General features: G+C 44.2%; 3 protein-coding genes across 3 annotated transcripts; 1 reads left to right on the forward strand and 2 right to left on the reverse strand.

Annotated features, from left to right (window-relative positions):
• Positions 1-34: 34 nt before the first annotated feature.
• On the reverse strand, positions 35-1,287 carry LOC4326886 (PLASMODESMATA CALLOSE-BINDING PROTEIN 3). The gene is made up of 4 exons (XM_015759157.3): positions 1,116-1,287; positions 785-1,027; positions 666-699; positions 35-544 (listed from the first exon to the last, which is right to left on the reverse strand). The coding sequence occupies exons 1-4, from the start codon at positions 1,174-1,176 to the stop codon at positions 259-261; spliced, it is 624 nt and encodes a 207-aa protein (XP_015614643.1). The 5' UTR covers positions 1,177-1,287; the 3' UTR covers positions 35-258.
• Positions 1,288-2,238: 951 nt separating this feature from the next.
• Positions 2,239-6,301, reverse strand: LOC4326887 (probable glutathione S-transferase GSTF2). Its single transcript, NM_001406289.1, has 3 exons — positions 5,888-6,301; positions 3,915-3,963; positions 2,239-3,034 (listed from the first exon to the last, which is right to left on the reverse strand). The coding sequence occupies exons 1-3, from the start codon at positions 6,035-6,037 to the stop codon at positions 2,586-2,588; spliced, it is 648 nt and encodes a 215-aa protein (NP_001393218.1). The 5' UTR covers positions 6,038-6,301; the 3' UTR covers positions 2,239-2,585.
• A 13,242-nt stretch (positions 6,302-19,543) lies between these two features.
• Positions 19,544-20,252, forward strand: LOC107278016 (inactive protein FON2 SPARE1-like). The gene has a single exon (XM_015791880.3). It carries the CDS (start codon positions 19,625-19,627, stop codon positions 19,979-19,981), a length of 357 nt encoding a protein of 118 aa, XP_015647366.1. The 5' UTR covers positions 19,544-19,624; the 3' UTR covers positions 19,982-20,252.
• The last annotated feature ends 642 nt before the right edge of the window (positions 20,253-20,894 follow it).

Genomic DNA, 20,894 nt, shown 5'->3' on the forward strand with positions numbered 1-20,894 from the left:
TTTACTTGAGTACTGAGTAGGAAATTCAATAATATCAGTGAGAATGTGCTGACACTAGCACGATAACATACTAAACATGCCATGATGCAAACGGCCAGTTCACTGGGCACTGGTACAACAGGTGTAAACACCCAGGACCTGCAGTTCTGGTAAAGAAAAAGAACAGGCCGCGACAAGCTCCAAAGCAGAAAAGGAAAGCCAAATCTCCATTCTCCCACAGTATGCTGCTTCAGTTCACGTTACTTTCCGGCCAAATTACTACGCCAAAAGAAAATTAGAGAGCAGCATGGAGGCAATGCACGTGAGGAGAAGATGACGTCCAAGGGACGGGGACGGTGCTTCGCTGCTGTCAGGATTCAAGGCGCTAGTCGTCGGCCCAGACGCGCCGCCGCCGATCGGCGTAGCGAAGGTCCCTCCCATGATCGGCGTACCCGTGGCTGCAGTTGAAGAGCCCGGGGAAGAAGTGCTCGTGCTCGTGCTCGTGCTTGTACCGGTGCCTGTGCCTGCACCCGCCGTGCCGGTTCCGGTGCTTGTCCCTGCAGCACTGCACAAGAACATGTGAAAAGGAAAATGCTTCAGTTCATGAATCATGGGTTCATCTTCCAAGCACAGATGCTAATTTTATTCAGTTTGAGTTTGGCCATTGAAAGTTGAAGGTTAATCACCTTGCGGTTGCAGGGTATTTGCAGGTTCCTGAGCCTGCACAACATAAACAGAATAATATCGTGTTAAGTAAACACATCGAAGATCAAAGGTACTAGCAGAGTTGAGGTGAGAAACGTACTGGGGTCGGTGGAGGAGAGGGTGGCGGCGCCGCCGAAGTCGCAGGTGGCGCCCTTGGCCTGGGAATTCCGCTGGAAGTAGCTGTTGGCGGCGTAGGAGCAGTGCGCCGCCACGTTGTTTGGGCTGTAGCACGACCCGCTCGGCGTCACCGGGGCGCAGTCCGCGCCGTGCCCGCACGCGTAGTCCAGCGCCTTCTGCAGCGCCGCCTCCGCCACGTCCGGCCTGCACACGCACCACGCCCCCTCTGCACACCGCACGCGCGCGTCGTGTGAGCTCGGCCCGTGACAACGATATACCCGCTACGTAGCTAGCCATTTCGATCGCTCACTCACCTGATCCTTTCAGCGACATGCCGAGCAAGAGCAGCAGCAGCAGCAGAAGCCGAGTCGCCATTGCTCCTCTGCTCACCACGCGTGTACGTTCTGCACTTCTGCCTCTGCCCCTAGCTCGGCGAATCGTCGATGCTGCTGGTTTGGGTGTAACTGCGCTGCTGGTTGTAGGAGTAGTTGGCTAGCTTCTCATTCTCTTTATTTATTGGCGAAAACGGCAAGTCACCACTCACCGACGGGCTGGTCCGATTCTATCGCGCTTTCCGACCATTCCGCGAGCTGTCGCCTTTGCGCGTAGCTGCTGCCCCGGCCGCGCGACGAACGGCGCTGTTTAGGCCGGGTTTGCGAGCCGGCGTCGCCCAAAGTAAAGGCATGCAATTGCAAAGTCGCGAGCTGCAAAGCCGTCACCTGTGTGCTGTGCCGTGCTCTGGCAGCTTTGCTGTACTTGTGTTCTTCGTGGTGGACAGTGAGTGGTAGTGCTTACCAGATAATCTTGAGCTTTTTCCCCCCTCCTTTTTTTTTTTCGAAAAGCAAAGTTATGTATACACACAGTATGGTATATAGTAGCACATTCTTTTGAAGAAAAAGGAAAAGGTTAGGGAGTTAACATGTATCCTGCACATGCTGGGATAAATTGAACGTCCGCGTGTGATGTCTGTCAATCATCACTCATCAGCTGTTCTATCTGTATTTTCAGCTCAGGCTGCTTTGCACTACTACATTCGGGGACTGCTAATTTCCAGCAGATGCACAAAGTGACAAAACCAAGATCGAGAAATTGATGGAGGAACACTAATTGGTTTATCAGTTCTCAACCAAGTCAGAACTCAGAAGTCACCAGGCCTGTTCATGTGGCAAATATCTCCAACATAAGAATCATGTACTTCCTTCGTCCCATAATGTTGCAACCTAAGATGGGATGAGACCCATCCTAGAACTACGAATCTGGACATGTCTCCATAATGTTGCAACCTAGGATGGGATGAGTCTCATCCCATTCTAGGTTGCAACATTATGGGACGGAGGGAGTAGTATATTGTAACACATGAAAAATCTCTTCCCCCTTGTTCTAGATTATCTAATTCCACAACAAACAAACGCACACAATTGCTTGCACTTTCACTTTGTTAAGTTAAAGCCCGATGATATTCTGTAAACTCCAGAATTGTATCAATTTTAACTTCATAAACATGATCAACGAATCGACGAATGAAAAATTACCAAGGGCTAGGTGACTAAAAGCAGAATTTATTATAAGGTTCTCAAGAGCGAAGGCCAGAGCACAAGAATGCTCATAGCAGTACAAGACTTAGGTTGGATCATATGCAGCATAACAACACAATCCTGATTGCTTGAACATTCAACATCCAGGACACACATAATAACACAAATCCTTAAACGAGCAACCAACTGGGCACACCTCAGCTTATTCTGTGGACCATGGACGACAAACCTGTGCCTAGAACAACTACCTTAAGCAGGAGGCTTCATCAGTGAAGCCACCTTCTGGGAAGACGGCCTTGCCATCAGGTCAGTCCACCAGGCCTTCACATGCGGGTATGCGTCCAACACGGATGCGTGGGGAGTAGCCCCCAAGCATACAGTGCCAGCCACATGGCTTAGGTCCGCGACACTGATGTAGTCTCCAGCCAGGTACTTGCACTTCGTCAGGCGCGCCTCGTACACCTCCAACACCTTCTTCAGCTTCTCAAGGTTCTCCTCAACAACTTTCTCGTCGGGGGGTGCCCCAAACATCATCGGACGGATTAGGCACTGAAAAAGAATGGGGTTCAGTGCAGGAGTGTACTGGTTGGACTCCACTTCAAGCCACACATCCACCATTGCTGACTCCTTGAGGTCGCCATCCTTCAACAGCTCTGGTTTGTTCTTGCGGCATACATACTTGCAAATTGCACGTGATTCTAACAAGAAGAAATTAGACAGAGCTATCAGTTATGGTTAAAAAAACAACATTTGTAAATGACCAAGATTCTACAGGCATATGCTCAACAGTGGTCTCTTACTCTAAGAGACTGGCCCAAAACTGCAATACTATGCCTGTCGTAGGAATTAAAATTATAAACATGATTTATAGGCATTGGCTTGAACTCGTAATTGGCAGTAATAGTATGTATTGTTTCATCATATTCTTCAAAAGAAATTTATTGCTTCATCAGTTTGAGACCATCCCGACCATGAGACTATGGTGCATGACTAAAAGGCTCAGTTTGGTTACTCTTAATACTTTACCAATAAAAACCTTAACCCTGACAACACAATGACAGTTCGCGATGGCAATGAATTGTACTTTTCATTGGGTGAGGTGGTTTGTTGCAGGGTTGTTCCCACAGCCCACCTGGGTTTGAATCTTGAATCTGGCAAATTTTCTCCTCGGGGATTTCTTGAACCTTTTCTTCTTAATTCCAAGATACCTAGCCTCCTCCTGGCTATTCCTTTTTTTTATTAATTGTATTTTTCACCATAATGTATTAATGAATTTCGCAGACTCCTTTTATCTTTGTAGACACCTCCTTTTAATCTTAATGCAATTGGTTGGTCGCTTCTTTTGGCCAACCCGGCAAAAAAAAGGACTCATTTATCCTTTAATAAAGAATATCCATAACACTGAATCAGGTGCTTCCAGAAAAAAGGTCATGTGAGGATGTGCTAGCGTTGTTAGTATATGTTAGGAAAAGAGGCATGATAGTTTCCACGGTGAAAGAAAAATCAGCTAAAGCATCAGTTCCCTTTATTTACGAGGGGGAAAAAAGGATAAAACAACACCAAGAGATAGCATCATACCCCAGAGGAACAAGTCACCATCTTGCAAAGCCGGCACCTGACCAAAGGGCTGCAGAGGATATCACAAGAAACAATGAGTTTAGCAAACAAATGTCATAGTTATCCCCCAAGTGCGACAAATGTATTTATTGTCAAAGTTATGCTGGTGAGATAATCCTATGGATAGGGACCTTCACTCACGACATAACAGATTCCAGAAAGGTGACATATGGTAACAAGTGTAAAAAATTAAATTGCTACATCACAAACCAACTAAAAGCATACACATATAAATATATCACCATCAAACATGAGTAATATAAAGGAAGCTAATGGTGGTGCCGGTGGTGAAATGTGCCAGCCCCTACCACCTCTTTGAGTTGCCAGGATTATCTAAGAAGTTGATATTTGTGCATGTGACTTTTAATAATGTCCTTTATGGATTGATGTTTGGTTGAAAACTATATTTATTTTAGGAGTTCTCAAATTAAAAAATACGACATATTTATTAGAAAAATAGAAACCATTACAATGCATGGGCATCTGGTTAGTTGTATAACAAACGTGTAAAAGATGGCATTCCCATCTATTCCTCTGTTCAATGGTTGGAAGAGGCAAAAAGTCCATAAGTTGGACACTGAAAATGTTAGAAGTAATAGAGCACAGCCAGCAAATTTATATTGGTCAGGATAAGGCTGATGAAGCATGCAGAGTTGATTAAAAAAATTTCTCCTCAAACAATACTGTACGGTCTACCAGACAATATTTACTATAGGAAACACCTGGCAGCGACAAGTGGTCATCTACTACCTCCTTTTAAATTCTAAACCTCATCACCTAATTATCACGCCTCCTTTGTTCCCCAGAAAATTAAATGGAGGCATTTGTTTGTTCTTTGCCTACCTATAGCTTCCTTCACTCCAGTCACTTTTCCCTTTCCCTTTCTCTCAAATGGATTTGGAGATCAGGAGTAACTAGTTCACAAATTAACATGGCAGGAAATCGATTCTTATTAGCAATTCTCTTGAACAGTTTATTAGAAGAACTACAAATTTCTGTTCTTCGAACGGATATAAACAATAAACTTTTCCACATTTGATCCAGTTCACCTTCTCTCGAACAGTTTATTAGAAGAACTACAAATTTCTGTTCTTTGAACGGATATAAACAATAAACTTTTCCACATTTGATCCAGTTCACCCACCCAAATCTTGCTACATACTCTTGAACTTAAAGCTGCGCACATTTATCATCAAGGCCTGTTTGGTTCACACCCTGAGAACAGGCGTCCGATTTTGGTGGCCTGTGGTTGGATGCCAGTGAGAGCGCTCAGGTCAGGGCACCATCCAAACAAACCTCTCAAATAGAAAACTGGAGATCGTCTAAATCCCAGGAGCAAGTCAGAGAAGCACACCATAATTTCTTTGGGTCAACATCAGCCATTCGATCTAAGATGGACAGATCAGATCTTCCACTTGAGGGCTATACGAATACGACATCATCAAAATGGTAGCCTAATATAGCATGATCATGACATACCATAGTGCTGTGTGTACGTGGCAGCGTCGGTGGTGGTTGCAGGAAGTGAGGATGTTAGCCTTGTGGGGGGGGGGGGGGGGCGGAGAAAGGGTGGTTTGATGCTGAAGCAAGGATTACTACCGTCTACGCTGTGGATGACAGAACCCAAAATTCGTGGTATTGAAGGATTACCGGAAGAAACTATATATACCTCTTTCATATGTCTACTTGGAACACAGTACTTCTTAAACATATTTTATTTTCGTCTTAAACCTAAACGCCTCATCGTAGAACTCCTAGACTTCTTATTGGGTGATAACTCCCAAGTCCCAAGATATTAGCGGCCGCAGCAAAATCGCTCCCGTTGACTGAAAGTGAGGGCATGGAAACAACATATCTCGTCGTCGACTGAGGGAAATCGTAACAAAAAGAAAGGAAACAACTAGCGAGCGAGGGGAGGGGCGGTGGGCACGTACGTTCCTGGCGAGGTGGTCGGGGGCCTTGTGCTCGCCTTTGGAGAAATCGAGCGGCACGATCTCGTACTCGGCGCCGGCCTCCTCCAGCACCGCCACGCACCTCGTCACGTTCCACGACAGCGTCGACCCGTACAGCTTCATCGGAGCCATCGCTTTGCCCTCCCCCCCTTCTCTTCTCGCTACTACGCACCGCGCGCGGATGGATGGATGGTGGAGGAGGAAGCCGAGAAGGGGACGCCGGGCTGGGTTCCCGTTTAATAGGGGCGATGAGGAGGCCACGGATCGGAGGGGAGCGGAGCGGAAGCCTCGCGCGGGTGCGGACTGCAGAGTGCGGTGGAGCAGGAGGAGCGGGTGTGGTGGTGGTGGTGGTGGTTGGTGGGTGGGCCGTCGAGTTTCGGTTGGTCAAATGGCCCCGCGAGTCTAGATGCTTCCGGCCTCCGAGGCTTTGTTCCACTTTTTTTTTTCCTTCTTTGTAACCATAAAAGGGCAACCTCATTGCCGAGCTTGATAGTAGTGTGGGGCCATGAGTGGGACCAAGAGCAGGTGGTAGTAGTACATCATAGAGTCCACAATGTATCTGTGTAAGGACTAGGAAATAAGGTGGGACTCTCTTATTGGAAAGCATCTATTCTCAGCATCATGTTACCATATAGTACTGTATCAATATTGTAGTTTATTTTTTATTGCCGGCAATAGGACTATGACCTGGTTGTTGTTGTTTATCACTTCCATAATGCTTCTTACCAGGTAGTAGGGGTCTTTTCCATGCTTATTACCTGGTTTTTCATACATTGTGGATGCCAAGAGCAAGTACTACTTTATAAATCAGCTATAAACACGTGCGAAAAAAATAAGAGAGAAGAGAGAAGAAAAATAAGTTAAAGATTTATAGCCAGATACAGACTCCAAAACATTACGTATATGTGAGATGTGAGATTATATATTAATGATGTAGTAGATAACTATTATATAAATGTGTTATTAAATTAAATATAGATAATTTGAAGTTAGTAGTTGACTATACTATTACTATTAAATTTGTTCTAATAATCAAGGAGTGTCCCTTAAGAATTAAGAGTAGGAGTACTGGTTTGCATTGGATTGATGCTAAAACAATATCCTACTAACTTTTTATAGTTTAAACAGTAAATGTGATAGTTTAGTTTAAACAGTAAATGTGATAGTTTAGTTTGATCATATATGGTTGGTAAAGCTGATGATTCATTGAAGTATAGATCTAGAATTTTTTTACTGTATTATAAAATTTGTCTCAGAATTGATAATGCCAATATTTACCAAAAAATTAGTAGTGCTTGCTAGTTGTACTGCTATCAAAATATTGACAGTACTATTCTTTTCCTCCACCGATGACGGATCGTACCGCGAGATGCGAGTACGAATATTTTTCGCACATCAGTAACAAATCGGGAGGGATTCAAGTCCGACTACGAGTACAAGTATTTAAAGTTATTACTACCTACATCTCAAAATAAGTACAGCCGTGGGTATATGTGTTCAATATTTGACCATCTATCTTATTTAAAAAATTTATAAAAAAATAAAAAAAAGTTACACATAAAATATTATTCATATTTTATCATCTAATAACAATAAAAATATTATATATTTTTTTAAATAAGACGAACTGTCAAACTTTGTATATATAAACCGTACAAAATTGCACTTGGGACTGAGGGAGTACTTGCTAGCGCGCCAACGAGGCGTCGAGATCCGAGCAGCACTGGAGCAGCACGATCGAGTGAAGTTCAATACTGCTCATATCTGCCGTTGTCTTTAAAAGACCATCTATATCATAGAGATGCTAAGAGATACTACAATACATGTATCTTATGAATAAATTACATGTACGCGGTTTTCTTGTACATACATTTGGATTTCAATCTAACTTCAATCCTACGATCCATCGTACTCTTCTTTCTCCTAACCCACACACTGCAGCCTCTGGCATCCACTCGTCTCATCTCAAAATAAAATAAATTAGAAATATAATATTAGCTAGGTTGCTTTATTTTAAAGTGAAGAAAGTAAACAACTACTCCATCCATTTCATATTGTAAGACTTTCTAGCATTATTCATATTCATATAGATGTTAATGAATCTAGACACTGTATATACTTAAGTTTATTAACATCTATATAAATATCTATATAAATATGAGTAATGTTAGAAAATCTTACATTCTGAAACGGAAGAAATATCACTTTGTAGTGCACTAGTGTTCAACCTCACTAATTGGAGCCTTGTCAAGTTGTCATCGTGGTTGAGGCCAAGGAGAAATAATTCAAACCATTTCACATATGATCAATAGGTATTACCATGTAAAATAAAGCCACTGAAAAGATACACATTTCACGTTGCATAGTATTTCTAGGGGCTCATAATCCATTTTTTGCCTCCAGTTCAACACTATATTTTTCAAATCAGCTCCTAAACTATTTTAATTTATACTTCTGTTGAAACATTTTACAATGAGAACTTCATTGCTAGAAACCAAATAAAAAACACGTCCCTGAGTCCACCCACAAATATCTTGTATATGATTATGTCAACCTACGTGGATCCACCCATCATTTCTTCGCTTTCTATTCCACATCCTCCTCTCTTCTTCCCCATGGAATCGGCGCTGCTGACAACTAGTCTACCACTCCTAGCCAATCCATCGTTGTTATCGCTCCCTCCTTCGCTCGATTCACAACCACCGTTGCCATCTCCATATATCACCCACTGCCCCATCGAGCTCGCCAGACCTGCTACCCCTTTCCTTGGTGACGTGTGAAGCTCGGTGGCAAGTTTACAGCACGGATCGGAGATAGAAGCTAGGTGGCGGTGAGCTTGCGGCCTGTAACGCTCCGCTTTTCGTGAGACGTTAAAAACTAATTCGGCAAAACCCTAATTGCGAAAATTTCGTTCTTTGAGTGTGAGTCTAAGTCGTGTCATGGATCTCAATTCAATCTCCATTGTTGTTCACTCTCGTCGCCATCAAAATCGTCCACCTCAAGATTCCAATTCCGATTCAAGTCTCCAAATCAAATTCCAAAATTCAAGTCCTCTCTTTGAATCCTCGCCAAATTTTCGCCCGACCCCAAAAATATCCAAATTTTCCCCTTTTGATCTCTTCCTAGACCCTTCCTCTCATCCAGATCCCAATCCAGAAGTCCAAGTCAAATTCCATGTTCAAATCTTCTCCAAATCAGTTTCTTGGAAGAAGTCTATTTTGCATCCCTCTATTTTGGATGGACCAATTCCCTCCTTTGGCCCATCTCTCTCGGCCCGTTCTCTCTCTCAGCCTTCTCCTCCCTCGCTCCGCACGTGCGCCACACGCGCGTGCGCGTGAGCCATCGCCGAGCCGAGCTCTCTCCCTCTTCTCACCTCGGCGCCAAAACTCCCGCTGCCGCAATTTGAACCCGCGCCCGCGCTCCGCGCGCGCGCTCCTGCGCGGTGGCCGACTGCCCTGGCTCCAGCTGCATCGCACGCTGCCGCTCTGCCGCTGCACGCCGCTAGCATCCAAAACCGGGAGGCAGAGACCTCCGTGGTCACCACCGGCGTCACCCCCTGTCCGCTGCTCCAAGCCGCGTCCTTCCAAACAATGGAGGCAGAGCTCCTCTCCCTCCTTGCCCCCACTCTCTCTCCCTTTGTCCCTCATCCAGTTTTGGGCAAGGAGCAGAGTCCCCTTTTCCTCACCCTTTTTTCCTTTTCCCGGCCTCTGCCGCTGTCTCCTTCTGCCGCCCGTGGCCACCAGCCGCGCCCTAGCACCAGAGCCAGTTGCCGCCTTGACCGCCCTATGTCGGTTCCCCCTCCCAAACCGCCTCTTCTCCGCCTATAAAAGCCAAGCCACTCCCGCCCCCCGCTCTCTCTCTGCTCTTGCCCCTCCACTGCCGTCGCGCCATTACCGTGTTGCCGCTCGTCGCTTTCGCCTCCTCGCCATCGCGCGTGCCTAGAAGCCGGCGCGCGAGGAGCCGAATAAGACTCCAGCCACCCCTCTTCTTCCCCTTCCCCGTCCAAGGCCGGAGAGCTCGCCCCGTGCCGTCGACCGCCTATCACTGCCCGCCCAGCTCGGTAGTGCCTCCTCCCGTTCCCCTTCCTTGCTCTCCCTCGCCCCCTCTAGTCTGCGTGATAGCTCGGTGGCACTCCCGAACGCGCGTAGACGTCGCCCCTAGACCCGCCGCCGCCCGGTATGGCCTCGCCGCCGTTGCCGCCCGCTCTTGGAGGCCGCTGCTCGTCGCCGGCCCTCCTCGGTGCTCTTCCGCCCCATCCGACGCCGGAAACGGACTCCTTGAACCCCGGAGATGCTTCCACCGCCTCGAATTGAATCCTCGTCGCCCCTCCGCCGTTTGCCCCTTTTCTCGCCGCCGGCGAGCGCCGCCGCAATTCGTCGTCGCCGGTCTCCCTTCGGTGAATCCGAGCCGGTGGCGCACTCTATCTCCTCCATCTCATCGTTCCGGTGTGCTCCCTCTCTCTCGAATCATCGCGACAAGCTCCGGTGAACTCGGCCGCCGTCCGCCGTCCATTCGGCCGGGCCCCCTTTCTTCCTCCTCTCACCGGCCCACGTGGCCGCTGCGTAGGCGCCACGTCGGTGCCAACTCGGCTAGACCGAGTCAAACCGGCTAGCCTCGCTTCCCCCTACGTGCGCGCGTAGACCACGGTGCGCCATGTGGTTGCACGTGGGCCCATCGCGCCTCGCTCCACCCGGCGCACGCGCCCGAACCGCGTCCACCAAACCTTATCGCCGCCCCTCCCGTGAGCCCTTCCCTCAGTGAACCCAGTCACCGACAAGCGGGCCCTACCCGGGACCCCGCAAGGTGCACCCGGTCCACCGGTCGGCCTCCCCCTCCCGCGCGCCCCTAATGGGTCGACCACCCGCGCCCGCGCCGGCCCAATGGCCTGACCGCGCTGCGCATGACCCCTTGGGCCGCGCCTAAGCCGCCCAAGTAAGTCTAAATGACATCCCTCCTTCCTTTTCTTTTCCAAAGGATTTGATAAATCCTTTTCCTTTAGACAAAAAATCCAAATAATCTTAGGAAATCCATATCTCTTCAACCGCTCGTCCGATTGACTCCGTTCCACTTCCATTAATTCCGTAAAATTGAGATCTATTTAATGGCACTATTATTTAGTCTAAATAGGGTCTTTTTCTTGGTCTTTTGTCTAGTTTTTTGATTGTTTGCGTATAGTTGCGGTTACCGGATTTTCGTCGATCGTGGATTTCTCGAAGATTCGAGAAGCTCAGTGAAGACTTTGAGCAAGGCAAGTCACCCTTTGACCAATTGCTCCTATAATTGGAAAATCATTATTATTTTTTTTGCAACTTGCATTATTAGAATCACACACTTAATTTGCTTGGCCTCGGTTTGCGTGCCAAACCGACGAACCTACCCAGTAGTCGCACTAATTCCTGTAGGTTGTACTACCCTGATTCCTTGTCGGTCCACCCTTGTGGTACTTCGGTATCCGTGCTCTCTGAGCGCGTGTACCAAATATCCCACATACACCGTTGATTGTCGAAAACTTGGGAAATGGGTTTGTGAAGCCTTCAAAACCTGACATGTGGTGTCGGTGTGTTTGAAAATAAAATGAATTGTGAAAACTCGCGATGCGGGGGTTGTGCCTATGTGGCACTGTCCCGTATTCGCATATAAGGACCGATTCCTGTGGGAAACTCATCGAACATAATCAAAGTGCAACCACAAGGTGGAATGGGACACCCTGGCTAAGTAACTAGTCGGTTCAGGGAAACCTCGCATGCCAATAGTTGGGAACGCCGGGGTGGGGTCGGTTGGAGCCAAACCGGGTTCCTGGTAAGGCAAGAACGAGAAGCTTGCTAACTTACCGATCGAGATGGTTGGAGATAATTTGTGACTGTCTAAAATGGCCTATGTTTATGTGAGGATTTGATCCTTCTATGTGGCATGAGGTATCCCTGGGTCGGCTTGGGAAAGGCTTTATCGCGAATCTCTAACACCGGCCAGTGTCTGGAGTAAGTTCGTGTCTTGTGGGTAAAGTGTACCCCTCTACAGAGGTTAACTAACTGTTCGAACAGCCGTGCCCACGGTCATGGGCGGATGTGAGGTGGTTCCCGTTGCGTAGATTTGTTTGCATGTGCTTTGTGAAAAGTTGTTGTGGATTGGGAATCGTAACAAGAATCAGCCTATGTGGCAGATGGATGACCTGAGTGGTCAGAAACGAATCTGTGTGATTCGGGATGTCTACGGGCATCATAGACTAGTCTTCCCGAGTGGAAGCGGATTGTTGTGCTGCTGGGCAGCTAGACTCTAGGAGTACGAGAAATTGAAAAAGGCTCTGGGAGCCAGTTAATCAAGTGAAATGGCTCTGGGAGCCGATAAGTAATGATCTGACCCGGGAGGTCGGTACATAACCATTTGAGTTGTTGAAAATCATCTCTTAAGTCGAATCGAGACGCAAGTCTCCTTTCGACCCAAAATTAAAAAGAAATAAATCACTTAGTGATTTCAAAAATGATTTCAAACAAAGGATTTGCAAAACAACCTTGCCTCTCTTCCAAGCTTGCATTAAACACCTAAATTCCCGTGACTTGCTGAGTACGAAAGTACTCACCCTTGCTCTATATAAATATATATAGTTCCTCCGCCCTGAAGAGAAGATAAAGTGAAGTGAAGATTTTTCGCCTGGTCCCCAGCCGTCGCCTGTGGTGTTGGGTGTTAGACCGTTGGTTCCGCTGCTGCTGCTGTTGTTGGTGTTTCCCCGTCCGCGTCGTCGGTTGCATTCTCGGGCTGTTCTGAGCTGCAACCTAAGTTAAGGTAAATAAGTACTCTATTTATTTTAGTCCATATTTGTCACCGTGGGTACCAGCACTATGTCCTAGGACTGGTTCCGAGATCGCGGTTTCGTCGGAAGCGGTTCGCGCCGTTTTTTCTACGACACGCTTCTATCAGGTGCCGTTGTACGGTGGTGCCGGATTGGGATGTGACACGGCCCCTCCTTACCTCACACATGTCAGGGGACTTGGAGAAGCTAGACGGTGTGGCATAGAGGAGCGTGACGACGTTGAGGGGTTGCCGGCAATAAATCTGCTTGGGTCGTTGTTTGATAAACCATCGTATGTTACTCCAGTTCCCTCCTTTATCTCTTGAGACACACGCGTGGCATCACGCTTGCCCAATGTCGTTCCTTGCCTATGGTTTCGTGCGCAGATCGCCTGCTTACGCCCAACGTATAACGTGGAGAGGCAAGACCACTTAGAGCAAGTTTAATAGTATAGTCTATTGATTACTCCAATTTATTCCACGTCATTTTTATCAAACTCAAGAGACAGATGATACAGTAAGTGGGCTATAATCTGACGCATCACACATTTATTTTATTCCACATGGGCCCACATATCTCTCTCTGTTCTTCTTCTCCACCAGCCCGTCCAAGACAACACAAGAAATCAGATCAATCTAAGATCAAAAGATCAAAACTTGATGTCTAAAAAATCAAATCGAAGCAAGCAAGACCACGAATGAGTTGTGTGATGAATAAAATCACGCATCGTTGCCACGGGAAGGAGCTGCCGTTCAACATGAGAACAAGCCGACCTCGGCTGGTAGCGCCGGCGAGAAGGCCTTTCACCATTGCTGGCCGTGGACCATGGTCATGCCCTCTCAAACCTTGCTTCCATCGCCATGGCATGAGCCCGTGCATACCACTGCTAGATACTAGCTGGATTCAAGAGGTGCTTACCAGATCTAAGTGAGGAACCAACCTCGAGCGCGGTGGCCACAAGCGTCGCCGACCGCGGTGAACCATCGGCAACCCAGCTCCACACAGTTGATGACGGCGACCCCAGCTCGACAACATCAATCACCATCGGACGAGCTCCCCGGCGGCCGGCGGGTGACTCGTGGACTCATGGTTGCAAACTCGCGACACTGCATCAACCGACTTATCTCGCAGCTCGTGTATGCTACCTGCTGGGCCCACAATTTCTTGGAGCGCACGTGCCGCTCAGCGACTAATTAGTCGCCCGCAAACGCGCTCTCTCTCCTCCAACGCATCATCAAACCTACGTGGAATCGCTATCGCTAGCAATCGGACGCCTATTGTACCTGCTCTTACTAGCTCATCGCGATGGGCTCGTAAAAGCATATGATGCATTGTTTTCCATGCTATCACTATATCTGGATCAAAGGTTAACTCTGGTCTCTTTGAGTTCTTTAGTTGAAGTTTCCAACTCATCTTTCTCGTTTTCCACACGCATGTTTTTCGAACTGTTAAACGGTACATATTTTTTTAGAAGTTTTATGTATAGAAATTGCTTTAAAAATATATTGATCAATTTACTAAAACTAATTAATTATACGCTAATGATTCGTTCCGTCTTAGGTGCGCGATGATTAGTTACCAATAACAAGTGACTAACACAGCCTAAGGCATGAACTGTCCTGGTGTTTTTTTTTTTTGAAAAAGTACTGTAGAAAAGTTTCCTAGAGATGAATTGCCCTAGTACGTCGCAGTTTGTTCCTTTGTCTTCATTTTCATTTTGCTCTGCCTTGTTATTTTTCCTGGTTTTTTTCTTCAACAAGCTTGGAATCTCTATTATGGCTTTCTTAATTAGACAAATAAATTTATCCTCTAATCTGATTAAACAAATGTCGCTCTTATTTGACAAATGACAAGTTAACTACCTGTAATATGAAAAAGAATGCATGTACAACTTTTAGGTGAAACATCAGATGGGAAAACGTTCAATATACCAAGAAAACTATCCGGTCGTTCAGCTTGGACGGTTCTGAACCGTTCAACGACGTCGAGTCGTCGACGCAAGCGATCGATGTATGTCAGCAGTGACCGAAGATGCACGAGCTATCATGGCTGATGTACATTCCAATTAACCAGCACCTAATCTAGCAATTAATTATTCATCCACATGTTAAATCTTCTGAAAAACGGTTTTCTGTAATACTACTCCGTAACTAATAGTTGAGCTAAGACAATTCACTATTAATCGGGGACCCCAGCAACGTCTATAATCTGGAAAAAAGATGTTCTTGTTTGTAGATAATGGATGAGGGAATAATCGATGATTCGTGCTAGCAAATGCGTACTACACTGATCAACATGTTCCTTTGCATGATAGCATAGCAATGATCACTACGCGTGACGGCGTGAGCTTTCTAAAATTAACATTTCGCGAGAAGGAAAATAGAATGTGTGTGGTGGCTACAAAGGCAACCTGAAAGTGAAAAAGGGTAGAGCTAAGCTTGAAGCATAAGCAGGATTGGCTACCTGACGAGCAACCAATCCAATTTTTGCAGGTTATCTACTAAGGGCCTAGCTAACACAAGGAATCTTTTTTATTATTTTGCATATTGTAGGCAAGTGTTGTAACCATCTACAGTGCCATTGTTGGTTTCAAAACTTTGAGACAGCAAAACCTCCATAAACAAAGAAACTAATAGCTGGAAACTAAGAGTGAGCAATCAGTTTCAGACAGTCGGCCATGGCCCTAATTGGCTAATTATATACCGTATGGTCCGTATTTCAATGAAGTGTTCTTTGGTGCGACTTGTAACTTGTAAGTAGTAGTTAGTCTCACTAATTAGACTGCCCTCTGAGTTTTGGACATTTTTTATTGGTGTCTAGATGGACCTTAATCATCAAAATAATTAAGTTGGTGATACTACATTTTGGCTAGACAAATAAATGTGAATTATGTTGATTTTGTGACCTTATCAAACTGTGCTGTGCTTCTAAGGTGAAAAAAAAATATATATCCAAAATTAACGAATCTCTGTACAGCTGTGCCACTTGAAGTTAGTATGGCCGAGTTTAGTTACAAACTTTTTCTTCAAACTTTTAACTTTTTCATCACGTCAAAATTTTTCTACACATAAACTTCTAACATTTCCGTCACATCGTTTCAATTTCAATCAAACTTTTAATTTTGACGTGAACTAAACACACCCTATGTTCCACTTGGTCCCATGAAATTTTGACAGTTTTGGTAACGAGACGAATATTGTCACCAACTCTTTCAAGCTCTAGCAGACTGGTTCCACAAATCATTGCACTTGCTGGTCGCCGTCGAACCGTCGATGTCCCATGAATGACATACCGACGAACGTCACAAACCAACACATGTGTTGGGATCTGCTGCGCCTGTGATCGGTTGGATGATAGTAACAGGCATCCTTAATTGTTCAATGTCACTGGAGCAATAGGAGCAAGTTTAATACTTCATCCATCTACTTTTGATAGTCATATTTCATCTTGGCACAATAACCAAGGATAAATAATTCTACTTATCATCCATTTAAACATGCTACTAATTATTCCTCGTAAACAAACGATTTATTAATATTTACATTTCTCGATGCCCATGTAACTAATCTTGTATGGAAGAATAGAGAGTCACGCATTAAATCCGAGAAAGTTATAAGAGGATAGGTGGTTGGATTGAAATATGCCTATCAAAAGTAAAATTTTTCATATTTGAAAATATACCTATCAAAAGTAGATGGAGGGAGTAGTATAGCTAACTACTAGCTCCAAATCATATATAGTTAATTTAATATCTTATTTATATAATAGTTACCTATAAATATATACTACACCATTAATACATGATCGCACATCTTAAATACATAATATTTTAAAGTTCGTGCTGCAGCTGACTATAAATCTGTAGCCCGCTTTCCTTCTCTCTCTTCTCTTATCTCATCCACATATGCTTATAGCTGATTTGTAGCCTGCTATTGTACTCGCTCTAAGATGGGATCCACTTTCTTATATTCTTTTGTATATAACACATACTATATGTATATTACATATAATCTTTTCTTGATCTTAAGCTAGGACCTAAAAAAATTCTACTCAACATGAATGAAAAAGCACCATGCATGTTGCAAAAAACATGAACTAATTTTTTATTTCTTATGATGTAGAGTTAATTTTAGGTTTGGCCATAGCAATATTCTTTGTTTTCTCCTGTCCCAATGCATAAAGGTAGAAAAAAATATTGCTTTATTCCTTAAGACTATTTTGCATATAATATTGTGGATGTCCTAAGACTGCAGCGGATACAGACGGATAGTGATAATATCATATTCATTTTCATATAGCTAGATATAAAAATAAATACGAATAACTCGGATACGAAATTAAATACAAGTTATCTTGAATATAAATAATTAGAATTGAATATGATTGGATACAAATATGGAAACAATATTTCTCGGAACATAAAAACCATCAATACTTCTAATAGAAACAAATACCATGTTTTATCTCCTTTCATATACAAAGTTTCATCGTGGAGTAAATAATGTTCATTAAGTCCAACACATGCAACATTATCAGCACAAATATGTGCCTAACTGATATTAGAACAAATAACATATTATAATTTGTAAAAGTTTTTAGAAGTTCAAATAATATTAATTGTGTAAAATAGGGTTAGTGTGATGTGCTGCTATTAAAATTTTAAAGAGGTAGACTGATAGTCCAGAGTTAGAAAGTGCTTATCGCCTTATCCAATTAGACAACTTTTATAGTGACCATCGACAGTGTCACGTATTTGTGGTGTCTTATAGTGAATTACACTATTTTTGGATGTTCTATAGTAAATTTTGTGTTACCGAAATGAATCATGATCACATAACACAAGAGGAAGGAATTTATTTTCAAGTTAGAAAAAAAATAAGTTGAAAGAAAATAAATTAATGAAGAGAAAAGCTTCCCTGGGATGCTCTTTTAACGGTGACCGCTCAGTTTGTTACTCGTATTCGTATAAGAGAAGTTACTTCTGCTAGGAGCTCTTCCTTAGATGCTCCTTGACTCTTCAAGCCTCATCGGTTGGCCTAATAAGTAAAAGTATAAATCAAAATTTAAATTTTTTAACTTAAAATTAAAATATTTTTAAAGTAATTTCTTTTTAACATTGGCTTTTAAGTCGCTACGAACAAATATATAAAAGTTTTACATGTTAATTTTTATATTTACTAATAAGTCATTTTAGCTTATTAGAGAATATGGATAACCGATGAGACTCTTGGTACACTACACAGCACCAAGTAATTTGAATAACGATATTTCTACCGATGTGATGTAATGTAAGGCATGAGCTTCGTTGCGGTTGACTCCACAAAATAGTCTAAAGTCAACGATCAACGCCCAGCACTGCACTTCTGCGAAATACTCCCTCCGTCCCAAAATATAAATATTTTTAGCATAGTGCCAAGTCAAACCTTTTTAAATTTAACTATTAACAAAAAAAATAAAAAATCAATTATATAAAATTGATGTTAGTAGATTTATCATTAAACAAACTGCCATTATATGTAACTCTTTTTTATTTAAAACATCTTATTTTTATAGACATTGTTTGTCAAAATAACATTTCGAAGACTGTGTCAAAGTAAAAAAAAGCTTATATTTTAAGACGGAGGGAGCAGTATATATTATTACAGTATCAATTTCTCTCTTCAGCAATGTTCCTGAATACATATACATAAAAACATCAGCCCATCGCCCATCAATAATTAACACTTACTCTCTCTCTCTCACACACACACACAAAAAGAAGGGCAGGGGCATATGGCCTGTACAAACCCATCTAAGCTTCAAATCGACAAAACATTGTATTTTGGAATAAGTGTGTTTTATAACTCTCATCTCTTTCTTTCTCTTGATTGAATCACTCTCTTAACCATAAAATCGAGTATAACGGCTCCATCATGTTCAAAAACCGGTGTAAATCTACTCCTGCAATGTTTTAGAAAATGATTTTTGTTGATGTAACAGTATGATCACGACTGACTTATTCAGTTAGCAGATATAACCCACATGTCAACAACATTTTCATCATCTCATCTTTTTCCTCACCTCTCCCTCTCCCTCCCTCCCACTTTTTTGTAGGCGTCCAAAGTCACGCGACTAACTGGCTATTGGCTAGTATTCCTGCATACTTGTACTTCTCAAACATTAGCCACTACAATTCAACACTTTTTTTATAGGAGCAATTCAAACCCTCACACACATGCAAATAATAACTAGATGATGTCCCGTGCTTTTGCTACGGATATATGTTACATATTGGAGAAATGATAACATGATTTAGATTGAAATATTATAACAATGATTTGATAATGATGATTTAGCATGTGTTTGTTTAGTTTTAGAATAAAATAATTTATAGGCATAATTACTATATGTTTAAATGTTGAGCTTTATATGTTCGATGGGTTGATGTGGTATGCTTACATGGAGATACTAGTAGTGCTAGTAAGTAAATATTATGCTTGTATTTAAGCTTTAGATGTTTAGTGGAGAGATTCAGCCCTTCTACATCCTACAATAAGGCTGCAAGCCATGGGCCATGGCCCGTACACGCCCAACTTTAGGCCCGAATTCGCATTCGATCCGCTAATAACAATCCAGTAGCACCGCGAACTGTCATCCGTTAGCAAACTTCCCTTGATCCCAACAAATTTCGCTCGAAAACACTACTCTCTTGTACACTGCAGGTTGTTCGCTTCAGAGTTTCAGAGCGTGTCGCGTGCAACCGTGCAGTGAAGCTCTCCGTCCCCGACCGTCTCCGATTTTCCAGCCGCTTTCGCGATCTCCTCTCATCCCCCTGTTATAAAGCCCCACTACCCTCCAGACACGCCTAGCCTCTCATCGTCTCGATCGATCTCTCACACGCGCGCGCCTCCATTGTTCTCGGATCAACAAGCTCTCCAAGAACAGCAGCAAAGATGAAGCCTTCGTCTTCCTCCGTCGGCGTCTGTACCCTGCTGGTGGCGGTGGCCTCCCTGCAGCTCCTCCTCGTCGTCGCCGTCGCCGCCTCGGCGAAGACTGCACCGGCGATGCCAGACGAGGAGTTCTTGGGCCGTCTCTGCGACCAGCAGCAGGGGGCCACGCGGCGGCGGCTCCCGTGGTGCCAGCAGCTGCACGCGAGGCGGCGCCACGGCGGTGGCGGCGGCGGCGTCGGCGTCGGCAAGCGGCGGCGGGTGCCGATGCCGCCGCCCAGCCGCGCCGGCGAGGAGATCGACGCGCGCTACGACGTGTCCAAGCGGGTCGTGCCGAGCGGACCGAACCCGCTGCACAACTAGACTGATCGATCGATCGTGTATCTGCCGCTTGCATTGCATGCGGGCGTGCGTCCTCATTGATCTTTCTTCCCGTTGCGCGGGGGCGGCTGATCGGCGGCTGGGCGCGCGCCCGCGGTCAGTCCGCCCCTATAGTACTACTGTACTACTACTATACTAGCACTACTATACTACTATACCTACTACTATTCCTACATACAATAAATGAATGTATACACATACGAATAAACATAAAAATTTATTCATATGCATACATTTTTTACCTATATAAAAACTACATACATGTATATGTTGTATACGTATATACAATTTAACTTTGTATACGTGTATACAAACTTTATATACGCATACGTATACAAAGTTTGTTTTTTTTTTTGACAAATTGATCCTTGTAGAAAACTTATTTCGAAATTAGTCTTTGCCAAAAACTATATCCAGATATAGGCTGTTGGCTCAGCGCCAAAGTTGTTAGCGCTGAGGTTGTTCCTGTCAGCGTCAACAGGACTGGCGCTGGTATTGCGCCAGCGTGGCGGGCGAGGAGCGACGTGGCATGGCACCAACGCAAATGTATTTGGCGCTGACCCCTTATACATGGTAAACAGACTGATGTCTTGTAATGAATTAGTTATGTACTGCTGCAATGGTAAGTTCCTTTGCCTGGTGTACCTTAGGACTAGGGTTCGAATCCCAGGTCAGCCATTTTCGTTTTTTTTCCTTGTTTTTTTTCTTCAAATCTTCAATCTCCGTGCGTACATATAAATGATTAATGATGATTTCTGTTTTTGAAAAAAATATATACGGTACTAATCACCCTATTACCCACCAAACTGAAAGAAAACATCGGCCAACGAACAAAATTAATGGAAAAAATGTTGATATGTCAAGGATTTGAACCCATAATGTACGGCATACAAGT

This window comes from Oryza sativa, chromosome 1, assembly GCF_034140825.1.
Source record: "Oryza sativa Japonica Group chromosome 1, ASM3414082v1".
NCBI lineage: Eukaryota > Viridiplantae > Streptophyta > Magnoliopsida > Poales > Poaceae > Oryza > Oryza sativa.